The sequence below is a fragment of the Leptonotus elevatus genome, chromosome 6 (assembly GCF_054856555.1).
Source record: "Leptonotus elevatus isolate MCC_2025b chromosome 6, RoL_Lele_1.0, whole genome shotgun sequence".
Classification (NCBI taxonomy): Eukaryota; Metazoa; Chordata; class Actinopteri; order Syngnathiformes; family Syngnathidae; genus Leptonotus; species Leptonotus elevatus.
Window position 1 is genome coordinate 9088132 of NC_141244.1, and position 27864 is coordinate 9115995.

Consider the following 27864-nt stretch of genomic DNA (forward strand, 5'->3'; position numbering starts at 1 on the left):
CTAAGAAACCGCTGGTTAATTGTATGATACACCGAAAGTCTCCGACGTTAGTGGCTAGCAGCTAGTGTTAGCATTAGTGACTGGCGGGTACGGTGGCCCTGAAGTGCAAAAAAAGGCTGGCAACAGTAATGAGTAACACCTACCTGGTTTGCTTTCGTTAATTTGTCAATATCCTGGGCCTAGGCTACTTTGTAATTCACTTTCCACGTTTAAAGGAAGGGAATGTGCCCTAAATTGCACTTTGTCTTTTTCATTATATATATATATATATATATATATATATATATATATATATATATATATATATATATATATAAAAATAAAAATAAAAGATAATAGAACTTTGTCTTCATTTATTTTATAAAACATATTTTCCAATAAATAAAAACATTCAACTCAAAATGTCAAATATTGACGTTTAGATTTTAGGAAAACAACTTTAAGCCATTAATACCATGCTATTTTATACATGGACCAGGTATAAAATAAGAATGTAGCTGCCTCTTAATGCACTTAAAGTTGTGTCCCTAAATCCTAAACAACCAAATTAGACATTTTGAGTTGATTTATTATTATTATTATTTAATGGGCAAAAGTGTTTTATAAAATAAATACATTTATCTTGTTTTGTTTTGTTTTGTGATCCAAAAAAACCCGATTCGATCTGTGCCTCAAATTCGTGATCCAATCCGAACCGTGACTTTTGTGATCCTTTGCTGTCACCGTCAGTACTTGATCTTTCCTGTCCTGTTTGTGGGGGCGCTAATCCCCTAAATGGTGGTAAAGTAGGCAGAAGCAGTGGCGAAGAACTGACACTACTGTCACTCACATACTGAATATCGTGATATATCGCTGAGAAAAATATATTGAATATCGTAGATATCGTGTAACGTGATATTATCATTATCGTGGGCCAAATATCGTCCCAGTATCGAATTGTGAGTTACCCGTATCGTCCCACCCCACGATCAAAAAGGTCCAGGCACATCAATAGTACAGTGCGTGAATGCTAGACTGAAGTGTGTGCAAGTTACATCGATATCAGGTCTGTGTGAATTCAATTGTCAAAGCTTCCAGTTGGAGTATAGCTCGAAAAGGCAGGCAGCTGACGGCCGGCAAACCGGCTGGCAGTGACACACATGCACTTCAAAATTCTGTACATGCTTTTCATTCCGCCTAAATTCAACTGTAAGGTTGGATTTACAATATATGGTTCAAGTGATATAATAAAAATAAATAAATAATAATAATTAATAATTTTATTTATTTATTTTACTCCTTCATATATCAACTGGTTAAGTACCAATGCACCTCATTGCATAGTACAAAACCACTATATAGTAGTAGGGCTGGGTAAAAAATAATTAAATACAATTAAATTAAATCAAATAATCGATATTGAATCGATTTTCCTTTTCAAGTGATATAATTCAGGTTTTTAATGATATTTTTTAAATTTATTTTACTCCTTCATATATCAACTGGTTAAGTACCAATGCAACTCATTGCATAGTACAAAACCACTATATAGTAGTAGGGCTGGGTAAAAAAAAAAAACTTTTTTTTTTTAAATTTAAAAATTTAAAAATAAAATAAAAATAAAAATCTAATCAAATAATTGATATTGAATCGATTTTCCTTTTCAAGTGATATAATTCAGGTTTTTAATGATATTTATTTTACTCCTTCATATCACCACCACACATTAACAGAAGCCCAGAGGTGTAGAATGAGAAGGAGTTCATGTGTATACATCCTGTATTTATCTACTGCGTATTTCTGAGTCAAAACGTTGGATGATGCTTTTAACCTCAAACAAAACACACACGGCCGTCAGCATTGACAACGTCATCTACACGTAGAGCCTTCACTCCGAGTGGGGAGTCCCCAGAAGGTCTCTATGTTAAAGCCCTGATTAAAAAATGACAGATAGCCGCATGTCTGATATTTGTAGCAAACCGATCCGCATCTAAATGGCTAAAGAATTCATTCTAATGCACGGCTTGCTCTATTGCTAATTGATCTATCGTTTCCACAGCTAGCTAGTGTACCAAGTAGCATGTTAACCCCCGCGAGGACTCTTTTACCACTATTTCACAGCACCAAAGTGTGCAACAATAACCAACCCAAATTCTACCGTTGGCCACAATGCAAAACGAGATTCTACTTCACAACTTGTCCAAAGCTGAAAAACGGTGGCAGCAATGCGTCTGAATACGTTTTCAAATCATTGAATGTCGAGCTTTGTAAAAGTCTTTGGATATCGTATGGTGTGGATAAAGTGCTATATACGTGCAAGTCTTTGCCATTTACTATTTAGGTCGAGTTTGATTTTTGTTCCCTCGGAACTAGCATAGCAATCCATGTATGTACAGGTATGTGGTTCACGGGTTCTATGATTTCCGTGAAGGCTAGCCTGGCAAGCCACAGCCACTTTCTTGAACGAAAGAAAGTTGGTCTGGTCTCTCGGCCGTTGAAAGCGATTTCAGCCCGGCTCAAAACGAACCGTGCAAATGAGTTTATTTGCTGACGTATTCTTTGTGAGCAACATCACTCTTTGGCGCCGGAAGATTATCATCACACGAATCATCACGTTTTTACCGCAACAACAACGCAAGTCATTCACTACTGTCTCTCTTCGTGTAGCCATGTTGAATTTACTCCATATTCGCCCACCGCTACACTGTTTACTCGGACTTACATATGAATATTATATATTTCATATATACACGTCCGTGTCTTAACTACTGTTGGCCTTTTGCTAACTGGATCTTTTCACTGTCTGTTTGGTAAAGCGCTTGAATGCAACAGATGAGTCTGGTTTCCAGGTTACACAAAGGCAACGTGAGACTGTTTTTGTAAGCTACATATTGGGTAGTAGGGGTGTTAGAAAAAATAGATTCAGCGCGCAATTCTCGAATCGATTCGATATGTGGACGAATCGATTTTTAAACATCCATTTTTTTATGGGAATATTCAACACAATGTCTTACTTAGGGTTAGGATTCACACATTAAGCATGGAGGAATGTTCTATTAATGGAACATTAAGCCTTAATATTTTATTTTAGTGATGTTCAAACATGAAACAGACTGCAACCTGTTTGTTAAATGCAGTGGCTCAGTTATAAGCCAGAATTTTCAGATAAATAAATACATTTTCAAACAAATCTTACAGTGTGCATGTACAAGTTTACTGATTAGTATTTTCTAAATTTGAGTAAAAAAATAAAAATAAATTCGCAATAATCCGCATATTTGTACAGCGCTGCAATACTTCATATTATGTTACGAAGCCAACTGGAATTCGTTTGCTGACGTTGGCGCAATTAGCGACCATTAACTAAACAGATTTGCGGTGGTCGGCGCAAGCTACATAATAAGTCTAACATAAGTGACGGTGTTACTGTACACTGCGGTGTAATAAGAAGATAAAATGGTGTCAAAAAAGTTGAATACCGCCCAACCATAATGTACTACATGCGCATGCCTAAACAATACCACAGTGATAAAAAAAAAAGAAGAAAAGGTAACATTAAATTAGACCATATTTAAATAATTGTGTAATTATACACAACTGTGCATAATTAGGCACATTTTGCATGCATCACATACACTGACTTAATTAACAGGTCTAATTTGGCAGCTCGTGATGAATTGCTTTCTCTGCCTTTTGGGGAATTCGCTTCACAGTTGCTTTTTTTGTGGCTTGATACTTGATCTTTGGAGGTATTTAATTTTGATGAAAGCATGTCAACACCTGGGAACTTTGTCTCCTTAAAAAAGCAGCAAATAAAGCAATTTTACCATCTCTGTTGGTGTCCATTTGCCTGAAGATCTTCTCCGTCCTTTTCTCAGGCGTTGACTCATCCTCAGGCATCTTCATCACAGAGGACACCATCTTATAAATAGCCTGCATGAAGGCAAACACACGACTGGGTGGTCATTAATTTTCCCAAATCACTTTGACCAAAGTAAACAGTTTGCTTGTTTATACTAAATAAGCAATTTACAACACAAATGAAACTTTTAGCAACCATTCAACTTTTTGGGATTACATTCTTTTCTCTCATAGCATTCGTTTACACAGTACTCTCAACCAAACTGATCCCATTCATACACAGAGCAGGAGTCACTCAGCTGACTTCAAGCAAGATTAAGAAAAAAAATCACTTAAAGGAACAAATCACAAAATATTTTTGCTTTTTTATTAGGTAGGAATGTGTTTTAATATCCCTCTCTCTATATATACTTTACATACAGTATGTGCTTTGCTTTTTGAATCGAACTACCGAAATCAACTTCTCTATACTTGTAGATTTGCGAAGCACCTGTCTGTGCAGCATGTGTCAGCTTTCTTGTTTATCTCACAAAAGATGGCTGAGGTCACTGCTAATCAGTGTCTGCAATATATGTCATTTGTATACAAAATGGACAGCCCTTACACAAAAGATGTTTTCCTCTACCTCAAGATAATTGCTGATAATACGCAGAGTACCCACACGCGCACGCACACACCAAACTAGCCGCGGTTGTTTGATGCACTCTTGCTGTCTCTAATAAGGAGGCGGCCTTGAGGAGAACGAGAACTGACATGTGAACAGAAGAGGGCTGATTGTGATTACAGTGCTTTAAATAGGTGATGGTTATGCTTCCTATTACAAAGTGTCAGGGCAGCTCATCTTCTGGGTCACAAAAGAACTGAACGGCAGCACATTTTCATCATCTGTTGTAAACAACTTGTTTCGGTATTTATCCAGTCAGAGGCATACGCGTAGCTGTAATTCTGAGCTACACAGAGTGCCAAGAAAAACTAAAAAAGGTCAAATGTACAATTCCATGTTCCGCCATTGACGAGGCCACTGCTTTTACTCAATTTTTAAAGTTTGTGCCTGTCTAAACATTTATAAAAGTATAGTATCAGAGTTAGAATTGTGGTATTGTGACAATGATAGAAAGCACAAATGAATGAGTTTCTGTTATGGTTTTTACTGACTTGGACCCCCAAGCAGCAACAGAGCGTCTGAAAACTAAAATAGTCTTTATTACAAAAAAAACTAAAGGGGCAAACAAAACTGCAAAGTACAAAAGAACAAAAAGTGCTACCAATTGGGGAGGAGCATAAATTACAAAGTACAATCAAATCATGAATAATGCTAGATAAAACTATCTCACTGCCACAAATGGGAGGACCGGACTGCAACCCAAGAAGACAAAAACCAGAATGCGGACTGCAAACAGAGAAATGATCCAGCAACCTGCTGGTATGCTGGGGGAGCCTTAAAACAAGGAACTAATTGCCAATTGCCCACAGGTGTGCACCCCCGTGCTCAGCTGCCCCACTTATGGGCCACTAACCAATCATATGAAAAGCTTGCAGGGGAAAAAAAACATACATAACTAAGACGGAACATAACAGTTTCAGCAGCTGAAATAAATTAGGATGTGTATGACGTGCTGGTTGAAAGCGTGGGTCTGATCAAAGATGGCAGAGGTTGCCTCATAATGTAAGAAGAAGAGATGTACATATGAAAGAATGCTGTCGACGGTGAGGAAATGATTATTGATTCATTTTACTTGGAGTAACTGAAGCAAAATGGAGTTCAATCTGACTGCAACCATCAGAAGCACTACTGATTCACTTCCAACTAATTTTCTGTCAAAAGAAGACACATTTTGTACTGTAAAGATGTGTACTGAGCTCCCTTACTCTTCACAACTGCGCTGCCGCTCACCGGAACAACAATTTTGTCCGGTACTTCAGTCTTGGCTGCACCCAGTCATGCTATTGAGCTAGCCGGCCACACAACATAACCTCCGTGACAGAAACATTTATATTAACAACAAATAATGTACAAACACTAAGACTAAGTCAAGGTTCCCCTGACTTGGAATGTTAAAGCAGACCTACTTACCTTTCCTGTGTGTTTATTGTTGTCATGGTAACTGCTTTGCATCGTCCATCTAGTGATTAAGCTAACACTTTTTTTAGCCTGCTACATCGTCATACATAGTCTGAATGACAAATCTGGCAATAGATCATTACAAGTAATCCTGGCATGGACCTACCTTTTATAAGAAAAAGATTTTCCGGTCATAAAGACTAAAAACATGGCCTGAGGAATGAACGCTTGCCACCAAGACTGCTTCGCAAGACTGACACGAATACGCTTCCGATGTGCTCGGTTACATCAAGCGCTGCGATGCCAGAGTCACTATTGAGAAATGTATCAGTGTATACCCCATTAAATTCCAGCCAGAGGTTTTTACACCATGGCTGTCATAGTAGTGATTAGTAAACTCATAAAATATCAGACTGTCGTGCTTTTCCAGAAAAACAAACCATCTTTGGCCACGCTAGTCCAAGATCTCAGTGGCTTGACCTAATTGGATGTTATTTGGGCTCATATAACATTCTGCCATCAAATGCATCTTTTCAGCTCAGCTCTCCTCTCGCCCCCGAGGCTGTGTGGAGTCTTATTTGTATTCAGCTGCTACTTCTTTTGTGCCGTCTCCATTTTCTATCTTGTTTTCACCAAGAATTACAGTTCATAAAGGTATGGTATGGAACACAAACCACAAGCCATATTTGGTGTTGAACTTAATTCCACTAAAGTTGTCACAACTAATCGATGAATCGCCTAATTACTAATCGTGATCACCAAATTAATCAACAGCTATTTTGACAATTGATAAATCATTTAGAGCCGTTGTTAAGCTTAAAATTGTCCAAAAACCTCAGCGTTCAACATCTTAACAGCATGAAAGCAGACTCATTACCCTGGTCTGCATAAAAAATAAAACAAGAACATAAATGTTTTCTTAATCATTTTTTCTCAGTGAAGATAGGGGTACCATTGATTTTAGCACATATGTTCGAGTTTTCCTGTTACTCCGTACGCTATGTGCTATTTGTTTTAAGCTGTTTTGGGTGGCTACTAGGTAGCGCACTGGCCCAGTGACGCAGCTTAAATGGAAGACTGGCACTACTAACGTTTAAGATGGGTTCCAAGAACAACACCTGAAGTGCCAAGGGATTCATACAACATACTGTATCTGTAGACCAATCTATGAGGAGATTTCACCTCACTTTTTTCTGCAAGGATATTTGTAGTTTTAAAAAAAAAATCTCTTTTCTTCACAGTCAGTGGCTTTGAAACAGGCGAATGTTTATCAGGAGCTTTCAAGACTACTAGTAAAAAAAAACCCCAACTAGTTTTCATTTATACAAGTGTAACTAGAATTATTACATGCACACAAATAAGATGCAAAGGGCTTGTGCACAAAAATACTCTGACTTAACAAAAGTATCACATCTTCCTTTTCATAGGTCACACGGGAATTGTGCTTAGGTTTCCTATCCCCGCCTTTAACACAAACTTAAAAGGTCAATGAGAATGAATGAATTTCTCACAAATGAGCCTGATCTTTATAGTGGTCAAGTCATAATAGCGCTGTGGCAATTGTATTTGGATAATTAACATCATGTTTTGAGATGACAGCAATAAAAGTTTAAAAGTTTATGGTAAACTGGTCAAAATTGAGTGAATACATTTGCCATTAATCATGCTTCTTTCAATGTAAAATAAATGAAACGACAATGCATAATCATCATGAGGTTTGGTTTCTTGTATGTATACCTTTCATCTTGTCATTAACTTGCATGCGCCAGATGGTAATGGGGTCCAAAATGGGCGAGTAAAAGGGCACCGTCACTGTCACTGCCTTATTTAACTAGGCAAGAATGTAAATATTTTTGCTAATGGTTAATTGAATTAAGGCTAATTAATTAATAGCGTCACAACTGGAAAGAACTGTAAATAGCCATATATAATGTAGTTCCTTTGTCACAAGGCTCAGCAAGTTACTGCAGTTTTGATACAAAAAAAAAGACCTTTAGAATGTGTACTTGCTGAACCATAAATCCTGCTCAATTAATGACGCATCCAAAGTTTGACTCAAATCTGTGCAAAAATTGGGGGACAGTGCAACATTTTAGCTGTCACATTTTAGCTAATAATAATAATAATAATAATCATTTAATCAATGTAATGATCGATCCTAATCTAATTAAAGTCAATATGCTGGGAATATTTTTTTCAGATGAGGTTCTTTGTATTTCAAAATTCTGCTTGTTGCTTTATTTCTAATAAAGGTGGTAGCAAAAGCGGGAGCGGGATGGGAAAACTAAACCGACAACAAACTAACATAAACAACATAATCATCATAACCTCTGTTTCTATTTAATTAATGTCTGTGAGGTGCCAGAGATGAAGATTTTTGGGAAAACGAGAGATATGCATGACATTTTCCTGTCACTGTGGTATAGGGAGACAAATTTAACATTGAAACTTTGCCCTGTATATATAAGGCATGATATTGTCGGTGGCTCAAGTACAAATAAAATGTACATTCTTTCAGTTTCAGTTTCTAGCTGCGCCATGGCATATGCATCTGCAAAAACACCAAAACCCTGTCTAGCCTGCCCCTGCAAAAAATTACACATCTCACTCTAGATTTGCACATGGCACAATAATAAAGCCCCTTGTGTCTCTTGACTTAATATGAAGCCAAAGTGGGTCACTTAGCTGCTGTTACAGTGTGTTTAATATGCTTTCGGGGAGGACTCTCGCATGTGACGGTGTTTACATTTGGAGCTCAAGTGCAGGAAATGACATTCAAGCTCTCTCCTTTCCTTCGCTTTCTTAATCAAAGGTGAGTGGAACACTACTTTCTTAAGTTTCCGTATTAAAAAATAATAATGAAACACCTTGTAACAATCCAGGAATGTGAACGAGTCAGTACTGTACTTTGCCAATCATTCCTCTTTGGACCCACAAGCCAGTCTAGAGGGAAACTTGGAAAATTTTGAACATCCCTGAACATTTACCTTCAGTATTATTTGAGCAATTATAATTGCTTTTCTAACCCCATATGGAATCGGTTTATAAGACAAGAGCCCATATTTGGTTACTTAAATTTATGACAAAATGGAAGACATTTGCCTCATCATGGCAGGATAACCATGTGATTTATCCTAGCCAAATAAATGCTTGCTTGTAGTGTATTAATCAAATGCACTTCCACAGATATAAAATAGCCTCTTAGCATCTTGGTGCAAAACCGTCGTCTTTTATCATCAGCATTGTTTTTCCTAATGTAAAAACTGTTTTATTATAGATACTGCACTGTGGTTTACTATTACTGATGCTACTTTTTAGGGGTGGGAATCTTTGAATGTCTCACGATTCGATTCGATTCAGATTTTTGGGTGTGCGATTCGATTTGAAATAAAATCGATTTTAGGACATTTAAAATAGATTCTGAATCGTACTAAAAGAGAATCTTGATTCTTATGAGAATTGATTTTTGGGCACACCCCTACTACTTTTAGTGTATCGGTGAACTACGTCTTAGATAGATAATGAAATAAGAGCTGGAAATGCAAATGAAAATACTAAATTCAGTATTTTAGCCCTTGTACACAACATAGAGACGACTTACCTGTACAATCTCCAGCATCTCAGATTTACTGATGTATCCATTTCCATCCAGGTCATACATACTAAAGGCCCATTTTAGCTTTTGCTCCAGCTTGCCTCGTGACGTCACACTTAGAGCAATAATGAACTCCCGAAAGTCTATCGTCCCATCGCCATTAGCATCAAACGTGCGAAAGACATGCTCTGCAAACTTTGAGGCATCTCCATAAGGGAAGAAGTTGCCATAGATCTTCTTAAACTCCTCCATGGACAGGTTTCCACTGGGGCAATCCCGCAAGAAGCCTTTGTACCACTCCTGGATCTCATGCTCGGTGAAGTCGGTGCTCTCCAGCAGGTCCTGCATCACCTCAGGACGAAGCTTGCTGTTTTGCTTCCCCATGTCTGGCAGTCCTTAAAGTAGTAGATTCACTGCTGGAGGACAGAGAAAATGAAGAGCGCTGATTTTCTGATGCAAAGGATATCAACACAGAGGTTTGAAATGTGAAATGTGATTTCCTTGATCCCAGTTTTATGTGAGGCAGACTCAAGTACAGTACTGGGAAGTCTTTTAAAACAATTTTTTTAAACAACCATGTAAGCAAAGTAAGGTGTGCCAAAAGAGTGAATGACATGCAATAAAGTTAAGTCCGGTCAAAGAGATGACTAAATGGAACAGGAGAATTGAACCAATCACATGCACTGTATGTGTCTATATGTATTAGGGATGGGAATCTTTGAATGTCTCATGATTCGATTCAATTCCGATTTTTGGGTATGTGATTCGATTCAGAATCGATTTTCGATTAGGAACAATTTTTGATTCAAGATGATTTGATTGTATGTATAGCAAATGAACAGTATCCTTAAGTAGCTTTAGTGAAGTACTGCCAAGCCAACTGCATGCTTAAAAAAAACAAAACTTAACATTTAACAGGAAAGATATCACGCCTGTCCTTTTTTATTTTTAATTTGCAAACCAACGGCACATTACTTGGCAACTAGTTTTGTGTACAGAGTACACTTAGCACCATATGCCCAACATGAGCTTAAACAGTCTATAAAATCTCTTGACACACACTACAGTGTTTCCCACACCATGTTAATACTTGGGCGGGCCACCCGAGTAAATTGGCCACCACCCAAGAAGTTTTCAAGAAAATGGATTAAAAATATATTTAAAAAGAAAACCAACGTGTCGCGACAGGATATACCGCATGTAACGTTAGTTCGCCGTCACTCCCTTGTGGATCGTGAGGCTAGAGGAGACGTAGTAACAGAACTGAGACCCACCCCCCGTCCAACCCGCCTCCCATCCCCACCGCCCGAGTCCACTCACCCAAGTAGATTTTAAATCTGTGGGAAACACTGCACTAATCTTGGGTTTACATTTGTGATCAGAAGTTTTCATACACTTGTGAACAACATAATGGCATGGCTCTCCCGAGCTTCCAGTTATTTCTATAACTCAGATTTTTCTCTGATAGAGTAATTGGAACGGATACTTTCTTGTCACAAAAATGATTCATGATTTTTTCTTCTTTTATGACTTTATTCAGGGTTAACAGAAAAAGTGAGCAAATCTGTTGGGTGAAAAATGCTAATTTTTGGTTACATGTCTCTTGGCCATGTTTACTTCAATTAGGCGCTTTTGGTAGCCATCCACAAGATTCTGGTTGAATCTTTGACCACTCCTCTTGACAGATTTGGTGCAGTTCAGTAAAATTTGTTGGCTTGCTGACAGGGACTTCTTTTAGTTTGGGTCATTGGGCTGTTGGAACACCAAACAGTGTCCAAAACTCAAACTTTGAGGTGATGATTTTTGAGAAGAAGAAGAAGAAACAAAAAGTGAATCCTCCTTCTTCAATATCCCATTTACTCTGTGTAAAGCACCAGTTCTATGGGCAGCAAAACAGCCCCACAGCATAATACTACCAACGCCGTGCTTGATGATAGGCATGGTGTTGTTGGGGTTAAGGACTCTCCTTTTCTGCTCCAAACTTATTGTAGGGCATTGTGGCCAAACAGCTGATTTTTTGTTTCGTCTGACCACAGAACTTTCCTCCAGAAGGTCTTATCTTTGCCCATCTGATCAGCAGCAATCTTCAGTTGCTGCTTTTGGAGCAAGAGCTTCCTTCTTGCACGGCAACCTCCCAGTCCATGGCGATGCAAAACACGCTTGACTGTGGACACTGACAGATGTATTACAGCAGCTTCTAATTCTTGGCAGATCTTAGCAGCTTTTTGGTGGTCCTCGGTTGACTCTTCAGCCTCTTGACCAATTTTCTCTCAGCAGCAAGTGATAGCTTGCATTTTCTTCCTGATCATGGCAGTGATAAGCAGTGCCATGCACTTTATACTTGCAAACAATTGCTTGCACTGTTGGTCTTGGGACCTGCAGCTGTTTTGAAATGGCTTCACGCAACTTTGCTCACTTATTCAAGTCAATGATTTGCGTTTTCAGATTTCAGATACTATTACAATGGCCTCAGAGAAGTTGCAGGCACTCAAAATCACACAGAAGAAGTTAAGCGGCAATGGTATGAAGCTTATTTCGTTGACAAATTTTCTAAGTTACCAAAATTGAAGCAGATTTGGTCACTTTTTCTGTTAACCCCAAATAAAATCATAAAAGAACAACATTTCATGAATGTTTTTTTGTGACTCAGCTCCTTCTGAGCCAAAAGGCGTAGCTCTCGATTTACCGGTCGATCTACGTTCCTACCCTCACCTATGGTCACGAGCTGTGGGTCGCGACCGAAAGAACAAGATCCCGGATACAAGCGGCCGAAATGAGTTTCCTCCGCAGGGCGTCCGGGCTCTCCCTTAGAGATAGGGTGAGAAGCTCGGTCATCCGGGAGGGACTCAGGGTCGAGCTGCTGCTCCTCTGCGTGGAGAGCCGCCAGTTGAGGTGGCTCGGGCATCTGGTTCGGATGCCTTGTGGACGCCTCCCTGGAGAGGTGTTCCGGGCATGCCCCACCGGCGGGAGGCCCCGGGGACGACCCAGGACACGCTGGAGAGACTATGTCTCTCGGCTGGCCTGGGAACGCCTTGGGATCCTGCCGGAGGAGCTGGTTGAAGTGGCTGGGGACAGGGAAGTCTGGGCTTCCCTCCTAAAGCTGCTGCCCCCGCGACCCAACCCCAGATAAGCGGTAGTAAATGGATGGATGGATGCTTTTTTTGTGACAATAAAGTATCCATTCCAATTAGTCTATCAGTGAAAAATCTGAGTTATAGATTAGATTAGAGCCATGACATTATGTTCTTTACAAGTGTATGTAAACTTTTGATCACGACTGTACATGGAGGCTTAGGCTTAGATGAGAAAATCAGAGAGAAGAAAATTGTATTTAAACGCAACAAACACCACTGAGGATTACAACAATTAGCGAGACTATTTCAAAAAATGCGACAGAAGTACGTATTGTATGTCATGCCAATTTTTAATTGGATAGATTTTAGTCATGCAGTTTGCAGTGATGTGTTCAGAATAATGTGAAACATTTACATTTATTAGCAGCCATTGATATGCTGTACATTTTTTTTTACAAATTGAAATGAATAATGACTATCTTGCTTTATGACATAAATATGGAAAGATCAACCGCTCTAATGCCTTGCAGACATACTATGTTACCACATTGGCATTTACAGAGAAAGTATTTTGCTCTCTGGGTAGTAAGTGAGTAAGGTCTTTAACTCATTCACTGCCGTTGACGGCTATAGACATCCAAAATTAATTTTAACTATTTCTATTAGTTTAACATTTTTTCCACTTTTGTTAACAAGAGTATGAAAACCTAGAAAAAAATGTACATTTAGAACAGATATAAAATTTGACAATTAAAAAAAAATCTAGGTTTTTATACTAAACACATACAAAAGTGGGAAAAAATTTAAACTAATAGAAATAGTTAAAATTAATTTTTGATTTCTATAGCCGTCAATGGCAATGAATGAGTTAATGACAACTTACTGAGATACGCCCAAAGACTATTAGACTTGTATACAATATAGTATTGACCTTAAAACTATACGATGAAAATAAACTCTTTTGTAAGAGTAGGGTAACTCTTTCAAGTGAGCTGCATGCTGAAATGTTTTGCTTATCATATAGGGAGTGTTGGAAAGCACCCGCTCCACTGTTTTGTTAGGGAGGTTGAGTCTGTGTACCTTACAGACCAGCTGTTTGATGCAGGAAAAAGAGAGATTTAATTGGCTCTATATAATCCAAACAAGTCTTCCAGAAGCTACTTTCATCTTGATATGAGCCTAAATACACTCCTGGGTTGTGTCCTGTTACATTGTATAAATGGTCAAAAAAAGATGTTCCCATTGAGATTACCGGTAATTAATTTGGAATCATTTGTTCAAGAATCCAAATTGTCCATCATCAGGAAAAAACTTTTATTTACTTTGCAGACAGGTCTCTCCATCCATTTTCTACACTTGCTTACCCTTTTCCCTAGCCTACGCCAGCCGATTCGGGTTAAAGGCAAGCTGTAACCTGGAGTTCTGGACTAAAGTGAGGTAAAAAATAGAAAAATTGAAATTGGCAGAACTGTTACGCGTGTGTGTGAATTTGTCCGTCAATGTTTAATATAAAAAGAAAAACACTAATCTCTGCCTGGCGAGCCAACATCTTCCTTTAACTTGAGTCATATAATTCAAAAGCAACAGTGCTTTTTACTTGGTGTAAAATTTGCGGCTACTCTATCCACCTCAGTATAGAATGCCACAGTAGCTGTGGTATTGAGGCAATGGGACAAAATAAATTGTTGGCGCCAGTCCGCAGCATAGTTTCACACGGGGTCACTAGCATGATCAGCCACTACAAGGGTTACAAATGTGACAGCGAAGGATTCCTGGCACATTTGAGCTAGCCCTTTTGCACCATTTCCTGATGTTGACTCACAGTAAGAGACGCCCATTTGAAGAATAGGGAACTGGAGATTGTGTGATGAACTGTGCGGGACAAGCTTTCTGTTTGTAAAAGGCAGACACCGAATGTTCATGCACAACAGTGAGGAAAGTATGGCTACCAAAGAACATTGAAGTGTTTAAATTTTCGGAAGAGTTTATCGCCATCTAGTGAAACACTAACTTTCACTTGGAATATTTCTCCCAATTTGTGAACCTGAGTGACAAGTTGCATTAATAGAATTGCATGTAGCTTTATTGTGATCTTAATTCAGAAACAAATTACACATAAAATCCAAGCCAATGCACCCAGAGATAGTTGCATATTTGCCAAACACATTTGTTAGTCCTTCTCGGAAGCAACATCAAAAGGGAATTTTACTATTTGTCAAAGTGCATGCTAAGCAGCCAAACATGGTCATGTTTTTGTTGGTGAAATAGCTTCCAATGTTACAGGGGAAAATGTGATGTCATCGCAGCGCTGATAAAGTATGGGTAGTAGATCAGAACAGGACACTTTTATTTATTTGACAAATACTTGCTAACAGAAACGTACCTGTTAAATCAATCACGATGCTTCAAATCAAAACGTAAACCGAATGGATTACCATTCCAACTGCGAGTTAGACTGTAAGAAAAGAAGGAAGATAGCATGACCTAACTGCTCACATTCGCACATTCACCGATGAAGCTGATCATTTAAGGATGTGAAAATGATGGTAGTGCATGAATACAATTAGTAGTGTTTACTGTTGGCTGAGGATGTTAGCGTCATAGTACAATAATTGGAAAAATGTTCAATTACCGGATTCACACTAAAATAACACAAATATGGAGGTTAAACTGTAAGCATGCATGATGTTGAATAATACTACAGTCAAACCGAACGCGAATTAAAGAAATGTTTCACACTCGGTTTAACTTGACTTCACCTCACTTGAGCACAGTTCAGCCTGCATGAAATCATCAACAAGGCAAAGCTAATTCCAGTGATGGTGAAATGGAAAAGTCCAGACTGTGGGGTCGACTACTAACGTTTCAATCGCAAGATATAATGACATTCTTATCACTGATTTATTTATTTATTAAATCCAAAGAAATAGGAGGTCGACCAGCACCCCATAAAAGACAATTACAATTTTAGTTTACTATTCCACTGTAATGAAGTCACAGATGCGTCATTTACACATGGGACGAAAAAACAATACAACCAAACACACCTCCAAAACAATATTAAGAATATAGTGAAATGCGAATATAACACCATAAGGCCTCTTGAACACAAACCATTCTAAAATCTCAATGCTACTCTTTTTTTCTCACATCTATTCCGTACACTTTAGCCCCTTTACTGCAATGTACGCTCTCTTAAGAAGCATAAAAAAAAGAGCAGTTACCATAGCAACATATTGCCCACATCACATAACCATTCTGGCTGAATGCACAGACAGTGAAGCCCTGCTATATCACATTTCAGCTTTCGCACCACACCTATATTGCGGATTTTTAAGCAAATGTTTTTACGGGTTTTTATAGTATAGAGGAATATAGCCCACTTCTAATTTACCTCCCCTACACACACTTACAGTTAAAACAAATTCCCTTTTTAACATTTTGTTAAATCTCTGTGCTACTTTTAACCATAAGATATGGTTACTATTTACTAGTTTAAGTTTTATTGAACTTTTTAAAACATGCTAATGAACCTGGGAGGTCCCTGAAAATGTGTTTTGACTAAGATTAAAAAAAGCAATAGTTTGCAAATCTTAAACGTTTTGTGGTTAAAAAAAATCAACAAAGTTAAGAGATGGAGTTACATTTTGACAATATTTATATCAATATTTTCTTTGAGTGAAAATGAATATCGCTCCAAATATCGGTTATCGGTCTCCTTGACTAGTAATAATCTGTATCGGTCTATCTCTAATGCTCATCAAACAAGCCAGCAAATTGAGTCAAACTGTTACATGTTGATAATGTGGACAACTGATGGCAAATTAATTGGTGACAAATGTAAACATTGAAGGATAATGTGGATTGTGGAGTGAGCTTGTCATTGTTGTGAAATTGACTGCGGTCCAGCCCTAATTTAAGATCAAACGTTATTGATATATTATGAGTCATAAAGTCAATTCGGAGCTTAAGCGCAAAGGCTTATATCACTCCAATAAAAGATGATTCAATACATATCTTGATATATTTTGTAGTGGAATGATTCGATTAGATTCAATTCAGTGCACTCTCATCTTTTAAATCAAAACTGATCTTCCCGTTCAAATCGGTTATTAATAATAGCTTTTATTTTTATTTTTATATGGTCTCTCTGTAGCACATATTTTCACATATCACAGATAGGTCTGGCTGGGGAGAGGGAAGTCTGGGCTCCCCTGCTAAAGCTGCTGCCCCCGCGACCCGACCCCGGATAAGCGGAATTGAAGACGGAACGGAACGGAACAGATAGGTCTGTAACATATCCCACACGATAAATGGGGGTTCATTGTATACATTTTTATGTTTGTTTGCCATTTTGTGATACGGACAGAGGAAGTCCTACTAAGTATACATTTTTATGAGATCCGGTCCTTTATTTATTATTATTTATTTTTGTAAGTTTACAGAGGCATGCTTATTCGTCCACACATGCCAAGGGGGTTGTACAAGTGTTCTATTCTCTCTATCATCTATCTATAAATGTTATATACAGTACATGTTTCTTTTGCTGTGATCTAATACACATCTCTAATCTAATGTGAGTGCAGAGCCATGAAAGACAGCAGAATGACGCACATCCATAAAAACAAGAGCCGTAAAGACAAATTCTAAATTGTGACATTTTTGTCAGACATAATTCTGGCTGTCTCACTTTTCTGCCCACCACGTGAAAAAAATAATAAGAAGAAATACAATTTCCTTGAAAAAAAAAATGCTAATAATTCTATACTGCGGGGTTTGCATCTGTTCACCAAGACTTGGACAATGATGTTTTATTCACATGTGCTCTGGTGGCCTGGCAATAGCTGGACAGAGGGTGAACATACCTTTAAATTTTGTCCCTCCTTCATTGGGTTGCCATAGTAACAGACCTTGCAAAAGGAAGAGGAGGCGATCAAGCCTCATTGATTCAGGAAAACAGAGGGAACCAGCAAGTCGACAAAAGTCAATTTTGTCACCACTACAAATATTAAAGTGCTAAAGATGATGCAAAACAATACTAAAAAAGATGTGTGGTATTTGTATTTTCTGCACAAATGTATGTAATAGGAAAGAAAAAAGGGTGTGAATCGAGGTATTCAACACCCACTCGGCTGAGTCACACTCGACAACAATTTTGGAGCATTATGAGCATCGGCTCAGCTTCCTCGCTGCTTTGCATTCCCAATAATGCTAGTGATGAGTTTGCTGTCCATGTCTTTGTGGCCCTGGTCAACCTGACAGGACAATCGGGCCTGACAAACATTTCGGTCACTGCTTGGAATGATACAACATTTGGGGGGGTCCAAGTTGCTGTATATTTCAACCAAATCTTGAGGCCTTCATAAACTATAATGTGGTTGGTCCATCAGTTTGAAATCCTTATTACGATTGTTATGAAATTTTCCATGCGCTTGTTTTTTTGTTTTTTTTGTTTCCAAGTGTGTTCTGGTCAACGGGACAATTAAGAAAGTTACAGATGAACAATTACGAAGATAATGTGCTGCCACGCACGTATGAAAACATCACCATAATCCAACACTGACATAAAAGTGACCAGCTTCTTTTGTTATTCAAAAGAAAGGCAGGATTTGATTCTGAAATAAAATCCCTTGATTTTTCTTTTTTTAACCAAGTGCTGTATATGAAGAATGAGAGAAATTTGTCAACCAGAAGGCCTATATACCTGTAACATATGGTCAGCTGTGGCATTTAGAACATGCTTTTTAGTTTAGTCTGCACCCTGCATCTAGCACACATTTTGAATCATAAAATTTCTTCTGGATGTAATTAAAAACCAGATGTAATTGGGAAAATGGGTGCAGTACAAAGCTGTGTCATCAGCAAATAACTGAAGCTTTGCATTGCACAGTTTTCTGGTCAATGTTATTGACGTACACAGTAAAAAGTAAAGGCTCCAGAACTGACCCCTGATGCACTCCCTTCGTTACACAAAGAAACACAAAGATATATCCGACTGCTTGTTCTCTGTTAATTAAACAGCTGTCAAACTAGCAAACACTTTCTGAAGAAAGACTTGCTCTTGGTAAACTTTGCATTAGCAAATTGCGACCCACTTATTAGAACTGTTCCTTTCCCATGAATATACAAAATACATCATCAATTAATTTGAAAAACAAGTTTACTTTTTCTCCAATCCAGAATTAAGCATACACTATTATATATATATACACAATTAAAGTGCACTAATATTTGCTACATTTGGGTTATTTTGGTTTTCGGTTTGGGTGACCGGGCATGTGCGTATGCATTAGAACTCATGCTGCGGTCAGGCTGACCGCCACCAACTGCGTTGCCAGGGAAGTGCTGAACACAACTTATTATGTCAAGCGTGCCTGGTACCATTATTTGAGAGTGCCCTTAACACCTGCTCATAGACATAACAATCAGTAGTGTGCAAAATTGAAAGTCAGAGACTTAACTAAGAACAACCATAGCAAGTGTACACTCATAACTGAAATAGTATGGCTTGCGGCAGACAGTGAAAGCAATCTGGAGGCAAAGCCTGAGCTTAGAGATGGCTCTCATTAAGTACGCCCCCAGGGATGGACCAGAGCTCGCCTTGCTTCCTGTGCAGAAAAATATAGAAACAGGATATAGCATCACGGAAAATAACCAATAGAACGGAAGTCCCATCAGGGGAGGTCAGGAGACAGGATGACTCAGAGGAACTAGGTCGTGTCTGAAAGGTTTTTAATAAAGTATTTCTGAAAATACAGACAGCTTGACTTAGCATTATGAGCTTTTGTGTGCTAACCACATAGTGATTAACATCTTAACACAGTCTACGGATGTGCAAAAGCAGACATTTATTATAAAATAAGGTCATAATAATAGTACATTAAATGGTAAATCAATATAATCAACGATTATATTAGAGATAGCCTATAAGACACTTTCTAATGAGCGCAATCTAAACTGCCCGAGCCTGATGGAAATATCCTTAAATTCCAGCTACAGCTGAGGCTGCGATATCAACAGATGTGAGTTTCCCAGTGCAAAATACACCATAGTGGCACACATCTAACATCATCTGGGGCATAGGATGCACTGCACGATCCACATACTACACATTCTAGACAAATTAATGATGCTATGCTAACGTACATGTTTTGAAATGTGGGAGGAAGCTAAAATAGAATACTTAGTATAAAACAATAGTTGCACCACCTGTCATAATGAACGGGGGAGTTTGGGGGGGGGGGTGTATGATTAAAATAATCAGTGGCGGCCATTCAAGTGCCATTCATTTGCAATGTGGGCGCAGAATGCTGAAACACTATCAATGCCAAAAGGTAAGCAAGGTTATATTGACTTTTTCGTCGAAGCACACGTTAGCATAAGCTAACAGCATTTGCTTCTGATAAGCGACACATACTTGATGAAGTTGTTTCAAAGTGCTTGTGCATGTGCGGTTAATGTACAACATGGGAAACATGGTTCTTGACCTCAAGTGACCTGTTACTTTTCATTTTTGTTGTCAAGCAGGGTTATACCTAGATAAAATGGAATTGAACTAAAATGGAGGATAAATAATAAGGCCAACATTTTTTATAAAATCCTACTGACTGAATGACTGACTGACCAACCCTGCAACCAGATATGGTATTGTGGTCGATAGAAAATGGGATCAAGAGTAGAGGAATGTGAAGTATTACAAAGTTAGTTATGATGTTACCCTCGAACTAAAAGATGGCTCATATCATATGGCCATGAGAAAAATGGCTGATTACCTTTAATCATACTTCACTCTAGATTAAATTCCTGGGTAAAATTGTCGAGTTACAATTTAATTTTTTTGATTATGAGATGGTGATTTGAACGATTTATATTAACAACAGGAACAAGGTCAGCTGACTAAATGGTATCACTTTCAAATATAGTCCAGAATGTAGCAAAACAGACACTATCTTCCTTTTTATCACTCTCTTGCATCCAGCATGACATTTCAGTGTGTGGGAATTCCAGTCTGTGGTTAAAAATAGAACATCTGCTTCCCATAGGTCCTGCAAATGCATGAGAGCCTATAGGCCAGAAAGGGTTATCCTTTAGAAATGAGCCATGTCAATGTGTGACACCCTGCATGGAATCTTTTAGCTGCAGGCGACCCCTTTGAGCAGTCTGCACCCACTTGAAATGGGATTTCAGTTAAATGAGCCATGACCCCCTTTATAAAGAACCCAATTGCAAAGTGACAAAGAGTCTGCGGCAGGCCAGCTGTCCTTTGCATCCATCATAAACATGTCACTCTGTATGCAATTATAGATTACATGTCAAAGAGCAGAAAAAGTGAACACGTACAACAGTGCTCTGAGGTACTGGTTCTCAAGTACCCCTATCCAGCCTGTCTTCCATGTATCCTACATCTAACACAGCTGAGGATCATTACCAGGCTTCATGCAGAGCTTGCTGATTAGCTGATCGTTTGAAACACCTGTGTTGGCTGTGGGAGACATGGAAAACAGGCTGGATAGGGGTACTCGAGGGTTGAGAACTTATGCTCTGAGGAATACTTGTTTAATTAGGGCACATGCATGACGCGATAGGGTCTCAAGAAGTTCTCAAGAACCTTCTGCAAAGATGGCCATTTTAGCTTGGAGCTGTCCATTTGGGGTCAATCTGGATGTTTCTACGGGTGCTTCAAAGTTGACCTTTACATCGGTCTTTATTTTGATTGCTACCAAATTTGAACCTAAATACAGTAAACAGATGGCAAACTCAACAGCTGTGGAGGTCCTGGGCATGAACCATCGACTTATATACATAGAGATGAAATGTAATTTGTAGACCTTATAAAAGAATTGTTAATCTTGAAAAACTGAATGTATTTTCCAAGAAAGTTTTTAGCGAATGCATCAGCTCTAGCTATATTCTCATTATTCTTGCGCGGCACATTTCCTGAAATCGAGGCCTTGATTTAGACCAGGGGTTCTTAACCTTTTTGACCTTCTGGTCAATTTATTTTTGTAAAATATATAAAATTGTACATTATTGGTTAAATTGATGTAATTCTGGCTTGCTACGTGACTGAATCAAATCCACTTACAGGTTAACAACAAGCTAAAGCCTTGTCAAATAAATTACATTTTACAATTGTGATTTTCACGGTAACATTCATCACGATTTGTATATGAACCTTCACGTTCAACAAGATAGCAAACAGGCTAACAATTCGTGGAACAAACCAAATTTAAAGTCTCAATGCTCAAGTAAAAGCTGTTAACACGAAAATGTGTAGCGATTCAATTTGATCAAAAACGGATGCACACTTCAACAACAGAGCAGGTCAAATAGAAATTAGTTAATAATACATAAAAATAATGAAGGCCCAAAATTAAAATAATTATACTTGATAACTTATTTAAGTCATATTTTTAGCCTATTTCCTTTGACTTAAAGAATGACATTGGCTTTATAACAAGTGTTGGATGCATAGTTTCTAAACACTGCAAACGTTTTGAAGGTTTCAGTATACGGCGGTCACTAACGAATCCTTTTATAATCAATTATCCTATCAATTCTAAATCGAATCTAACCGGTTACTAAAACCTTTGGTATAGATTTAATTTTGAAGTATTGTGCCAAAGTCGAACATCTTGTCTGTGTGGTAAACACAAAAGTGGCCAAAGAATGGTTCCGGGTGTCACAAATTATAATAATTAATTATAGTTTCCAGGCAGAAATTTTAAAGCGGAGAGACACAATGTGATAAAATGGGCCTCTTCACCGTAGAAGTGAACTGAATCATTTCCAAGTGGTAAAAAAAAATCTTCATTTGGGGCCTGTGTGTCTGTCATCATAAGGCGTAGTAGAGACACTGATCAGCATTAAGTTTCAATTCTTTGACCAGGCAACATATTCAGGCAAAGGTGATGAACATTTTCAACGTCCTGATAATAAATGGCATTTTCCCTTCTTTAGAATCCCTTTCATCCCAGTAAAGAGTTACATTTTCAGGAATCAACACATTCATTATTCTCTTACGTCAAGCAAGCAAATTCCAGCTCATGTCCATTTATTTGTGAAAATGGATTTGAACTGACATCCAAGGAGTTGATATGTAAAAGCACAGAAGTTGAGCAACACTGCAAGCTTGTGATGCAACTACACCTAGTAGTTCTTGTCTCTAAAAGGTAGAATAATAATTTAGTATTTGGCAACCCACATATACAGTATAATGCCCCAGTGGCTACATGGAGCTCCAAAAGTGCTTAAAGAAAAGATGGCCTTGGTGACAAAGGAAGGAAACTACGAAAGGTCGGGGAATTGTGTTGAATTGTGTGGTTAACAAAGAGCTACATTAAGTAACTCACACAATGGCAAACAAGTACGTTTTGACATTTGTGAAATGCACTGCAAATAGTCTTAATATGAGGGATGCTGGTTGATCAATACTGGATTCTTAAGTACGAGTATTTTTTTTATATAATAATTTTTTTAAATTTCTGACATAACGGAGTGGCCATTCCAGATGAGTAAAGACACTTTTGACCCCACGTGTACTTTTCTTACATAATTTTTTATTTATTTTTTTAAGTGAATCATACTACTACACCTGAATGTACATTTATCACTAACACATTGCAGCATAGAGTTTCAGTTAGGACTCAAATCACCTTCATATTAAACCTTTGTCATTAAAGTCTTGAGTGTTTTTTTTGTTTTGTTTTTACACAATACCAACAGTGGTTAATCTATTTTGTAGTATGGAGTATTGGTCTGTTCTCTTATCTGTTTTCTTTCTCACACATTTTCTTTCCATCACTTTCTTCCTGACTGTGGTCATAAATCACTGGTTACATAAACTGCCTTCAAGTTAGTTTCCACTAGCGTTACATGAACCCTCCTAAGTACAAAACGGGATGTTATTAGATACCTTAAGGAGTTCAGATGAACTTGTGGTGTTTTTCTTGATATAATTTCAGAAGTTCAACTACAAAAAGTGTAGCACCCAACCCGTATTTGCAGTAAATATTGCAGATTTGCATAATGCTACGTCATGTGTCACTGAGGCTGTCATTCACTTCCTTTTAGTTTAGTTTCCACATAGTAGACTTTCCGTATTCACAGGGGAAATGGACTGGGCCGACAAAAGAACAACAAGAATCCACTTATAATTGATGGCCTTTATAAATGCGTAGGGGGGAAAAAAACAATCAAAGCCCAAAAATTCTTGGAAAAACTGATAGTGAGCTTTTTGGTTGTTTGTTTTTTTGGTTGGCTTACCCCAACAAAAAAACGTAATTTGATGGAAGAGGGTGTGTGCAGGGTGTTTGTTCCGCCAGAAGTCCACAACTATCTCCATGATCTTATTCAAATTATTGCAAAGTTTGTCATCTTTGCACAAGTCCACCAGATGTTCCACCTTCTCTCTGTACTCTGTCCTTGTTAAGTACCGCTGTGTCATATAAAAATTTCACTAGGAGGACATGGCGTTGTGGATCCTGACAGTCTGTGGGCCGTTGGTCAGAAATTCCAGGACCCAGATCCCCAGTGATAGACTCAGCCCAAGAAAATTCAGCTTTTGCACCAGGTTCTGTGGGGTGATGGTGTTGAAGGCAGAAGAGAAATACAGATGGGCGAGTGCTGTGTAGACCACTGATGAGATGGCCATTATCAGTGGAGCGTTTATTCCCCAAGGCGAAGGGTCCACAATATTGATGGTTTTTTTTTATCTGCACCATGACTAGCTTCTCAAAGCACTTTGTGACAATTGGAGTGAGGACTACTGACTGATAGCCATTCACACAGTTGTGAACTCGCGAGGCAGGTCCACTGTTTGTGTAGCAACCTCTTGTTAAGCCTCCACCCCGATGTTTCTTCCCCGAGCAGGCATCACAGTCGACAAGAAACAGCTGTATACCATCAATCTTGAAGGGTGAGCTAGGCATGTTGTCCTGTGGCCACGTTTCCGTCAAACAAAGAGCAGAATAATTCCTCATCTCGCTGGAACCACATAACCTCAGGTGAAGTAAGTCCATTATATTATCTAGTGAGCGAATGTTGGCTAGGAAGAGTGATGGTATAGGCAGAGGTGGGCAATTTACAACATTTATTAGGGGTGTGGATTGCCTAGTACCTGGCAATTTGATTCGTATCACGATTCCTAGGTCACGATTCAATTCGATACCGATTAATCCCAATACTAATCTAAAAATTGATTGTTGCGATTTTTTTTAAACTCAAATTTAGAAAATACTAATCAGTAAACTTCTACATGTACACTGTAATATTTGTATGAAAATTTATTTATTTATCTGAAAATTCAGCCTTATAACTGAGCCACTGCATTTAACAAACAGGTTGCAGTCTGTTTCATGTTTGAACAGCACTGAAATCAAAATTCCATTAATGTTCCATTAATATAACATTCTTCCATGCTTAATGTGTGAATCCTAACTCTAAGTAAAACATTTTGTTGAATATTTCCATAAAATATTGATGTTTAAAAATCAATTCGGCCGCATATCGAATCGATTTGAGAATTGCGCGCTGCAATATCGCGATATATTGCCGGCCGAATCGATTTTTTCTAACACCCCTACTATTTATCATTTGTCAGCACCCTGGGGACCCTTTCGTCATCGTCCAGCATTTTTGCAAGCCGAACCAAACTGTAATCATTAGTCCGTCATTTTATTTTAACCACGCTTTCGTCATCACTTCATCAAGACTATTTTAGGACAAATGTGGGCATTCTGTCAGTCCGTCATTCATCCATCAGTGACGAACTGAGAGGTCCGTCAGTACTGACGGAATACCCATCTCTGGGTATAGGTGGTTTGTTAGCCTTTAGCTGAGTTAGCCTACCGACACGTTTACCCCAATTTTGTTTGCGCGAGCAACGCAGCTGCAGTCTGAATAGTTGTCATTGAACTCTCTCCTAATTATTATACTGTAACTCATCCCAGCTATACTATACACACGCAGTATTAGCATTGAGATGGCGCTAAAAACGTCTCTGATGTCATTGCATAAGAGCTTAATCCTGGGAGCTCGAGAAGCCGCTGCGGGGTGCTGCCATCTTGACTATATTTGTTTACAATTACTGTATAGAGAAAAATGAAGTCAGAAATTATTAAATTTTTTTCAACAAAAAAAATTATATTCAGGAAGCCAAGTAGTCAGGAAATAACTACGTGCTTGACTTTTCTGTATTATTATTATTATTTTCAACAATAACATATTTTAGCATTAAAGTAAGCGGTACAGAAAATGGACAGATGGATGGATATAATTTTGGAGAATTTAATTAAAAAGGCAAGTATATGTTTTAACATTTCTATACTGACTTATTTTCTGTGACTAAACATAAGAATGAGGAAAATTGTCATTAACTGGATTTTGCGTTTACATAAGTTAGCACAAATTACATCATACTCATGCACACACGCACGCACATACACATACACACTTGTTGCAGAAGGGTGCAGGATGTCTGATAAAGCTACAGTATGCTATCTGTCTGTGGTGGTGGTCTGTTCAGGAGAACAGCTCTTTCTATTCTTGAACACAATACACACACACACACACATATATATATATATATAAATATATATATATATTATTTAAAGCAAACTCCTTTACTGCAGTTAAGTAGTTTAAATAAAAGCATGTACTCAGTCCATTGTCTTGGTGAAAATATTGGCAGGAATCGGTGATTCTGAACAACTTGCTAACTGCAATTAAGTGATAAAAACACTTGTAGTCAAGTGGCTACTATGGGACAAACCCATCCAATTACAAGCCATAAATCTCCTCTAATAGGGGGAATGTAAAAATAAACGTAAACCTTCAACATGACACAACCTGCTGCATGGTCTGGGCTCATGAAGATGGAGGGGGGTGGAGAGAAAGAGATTAAAAAAAAAAAAAGTCTCTCAGAAGATGAAGAAGCAAAGAAACGAGTGAGGGGAGTTTTATAAGAAGATTGCAACCACAAGTTGTCAATGTTTATCTTTTCTTTCCGCCTTCTCTGGGCAAAATGTAGGCCGGCATGCTTTTGTTTAAGGCGTGCAGCGAAACGGGTGGGTTTGTGTGTGAGCCAGTGAGGGTCTTGTAAAAGAGGGAGGAGGGGTTCTTAAGCGAGCAAGACAAATTCAGGGGAACTCTTCCCCTATTAGTTGCCTTTGAAATGTGAAATATTCTAATTGACATGACGATTATGAAACATGCACTCCATGCCGCTCATGCTTTGCTTTCCCATTCTCTCCAAGGGGGGCAGGTGGCAGCTGCTGAGCCCCCCTCCTGGCAGGCAGAAGAAGCAGCTCCGGCCCACGACTGCCACTAACATTAGAATGCTTGGAGAGGAAAAGCCATGTGGCGCAGCCCATCACTCGTGGCAAGAGAGCACATAACACTCTCAGCCCCCGTAATGATCACACTCGCCTTCGCATACCCCCCCCCCCAACTTCCTGCAGCGGCTTTGAAAAAAGATACGCCGTGTTTGCTGAGACAGAAAGCAACTTGTCTTGTAATCAGAGATTGATCTAAAATCTTTTATCATCACTAGGTATTTCATAACATCATTGTCTCCAATTGACCAAAAGCAGGCTAACATGGATTACAGTCACTTAATGCATTCATTGTCTCCCCCGCTGAACAAGTATAGGAATCTTCTTGCTATGCAACAAAAAGCAGAAACCTTTCGAGTGTTCAGCTGTGCTTCCAGAAGCAACCACTGCTCACTCCAAAAAATGCATCATACAAATGCAGATGGCGCTTACCTCACTTTGTAGCGATGTACAAGTTGTTTAGCAGTCCATCACCCAACAATGTACACCAAAGTTTGCGGAGGGTGAAGAGGAAGCAACAGGCGAGAATAGTAACGGGGAAACAAAAAGAGATTTAAGAACGTGGACTAAACGAAAAACGGACACGCAGACTTCCAGAGACTCCTCGTTGAAGCAAGAGGGTTTGTTTAAAAAACACTCACACACACACACGCGCACACGTACGCACATGTACACGCATACACGCGATCGAGCTCACTCTCTTTCTCTTGCCTGCCTCTCCAGCCTTGACGTCAGCACAGTCACATGACCTCACTCTGGAGTGGAGGGGAAACGCAATGGGAGGGGAAACACTGAGAGAAAAGAGACGCAGAAGCCTGCATTGCCATGGCAACAGGGACACTGCTCTGAAATGATTTCAATAGGTCAACACATACACGCACTGAGTGGAGTTAGATAAGAAGACGTGAATAAAAAAGGGTATTAAAATGGCATTTTATGTATTCAGATTCCAAAACAAAA

At 38.6% G+C, this 27864-nt stretch overlaps 1 protein-coding gene across 3 annotated transcripts in view; it reads right to left on the reverse strand.

Moving 5' to 3' along the window:
• The window catches only part of ncalda (neurocalcin delta a), a 29647-nt gene extending 2003 nt beyond the window's left edge, over window positions 1-27644 (reverse strand). For 2 of the 3 annotated variants that reach the window (XM_086078428.1, XM_086078429.1), the window contains exons 1-3: window positions 27337-27644; window positions 9504-9913; window positions 3807-3912 (exon numbers count right to left, since the gene is read on the reverse strand). In XM_086078428.1, the coding sequence (XP_085934554.1) occupies window positions 3807-3912; window positions 9504-9881 (484 nt within the window). In that variant the 5' untranslated portion in view covers window positions 9882-9913; window positions 27337-27644. The remainder of the gene's footprint in view (window positions 1-3806; window positions 3913-9503; window positions 9914-27336) is intronic. The other variant, XM_086078430.1, reaches the window with a different exon arrangement.
• Window positions 27645-27864: the final 220 nt, after the last annotated feature.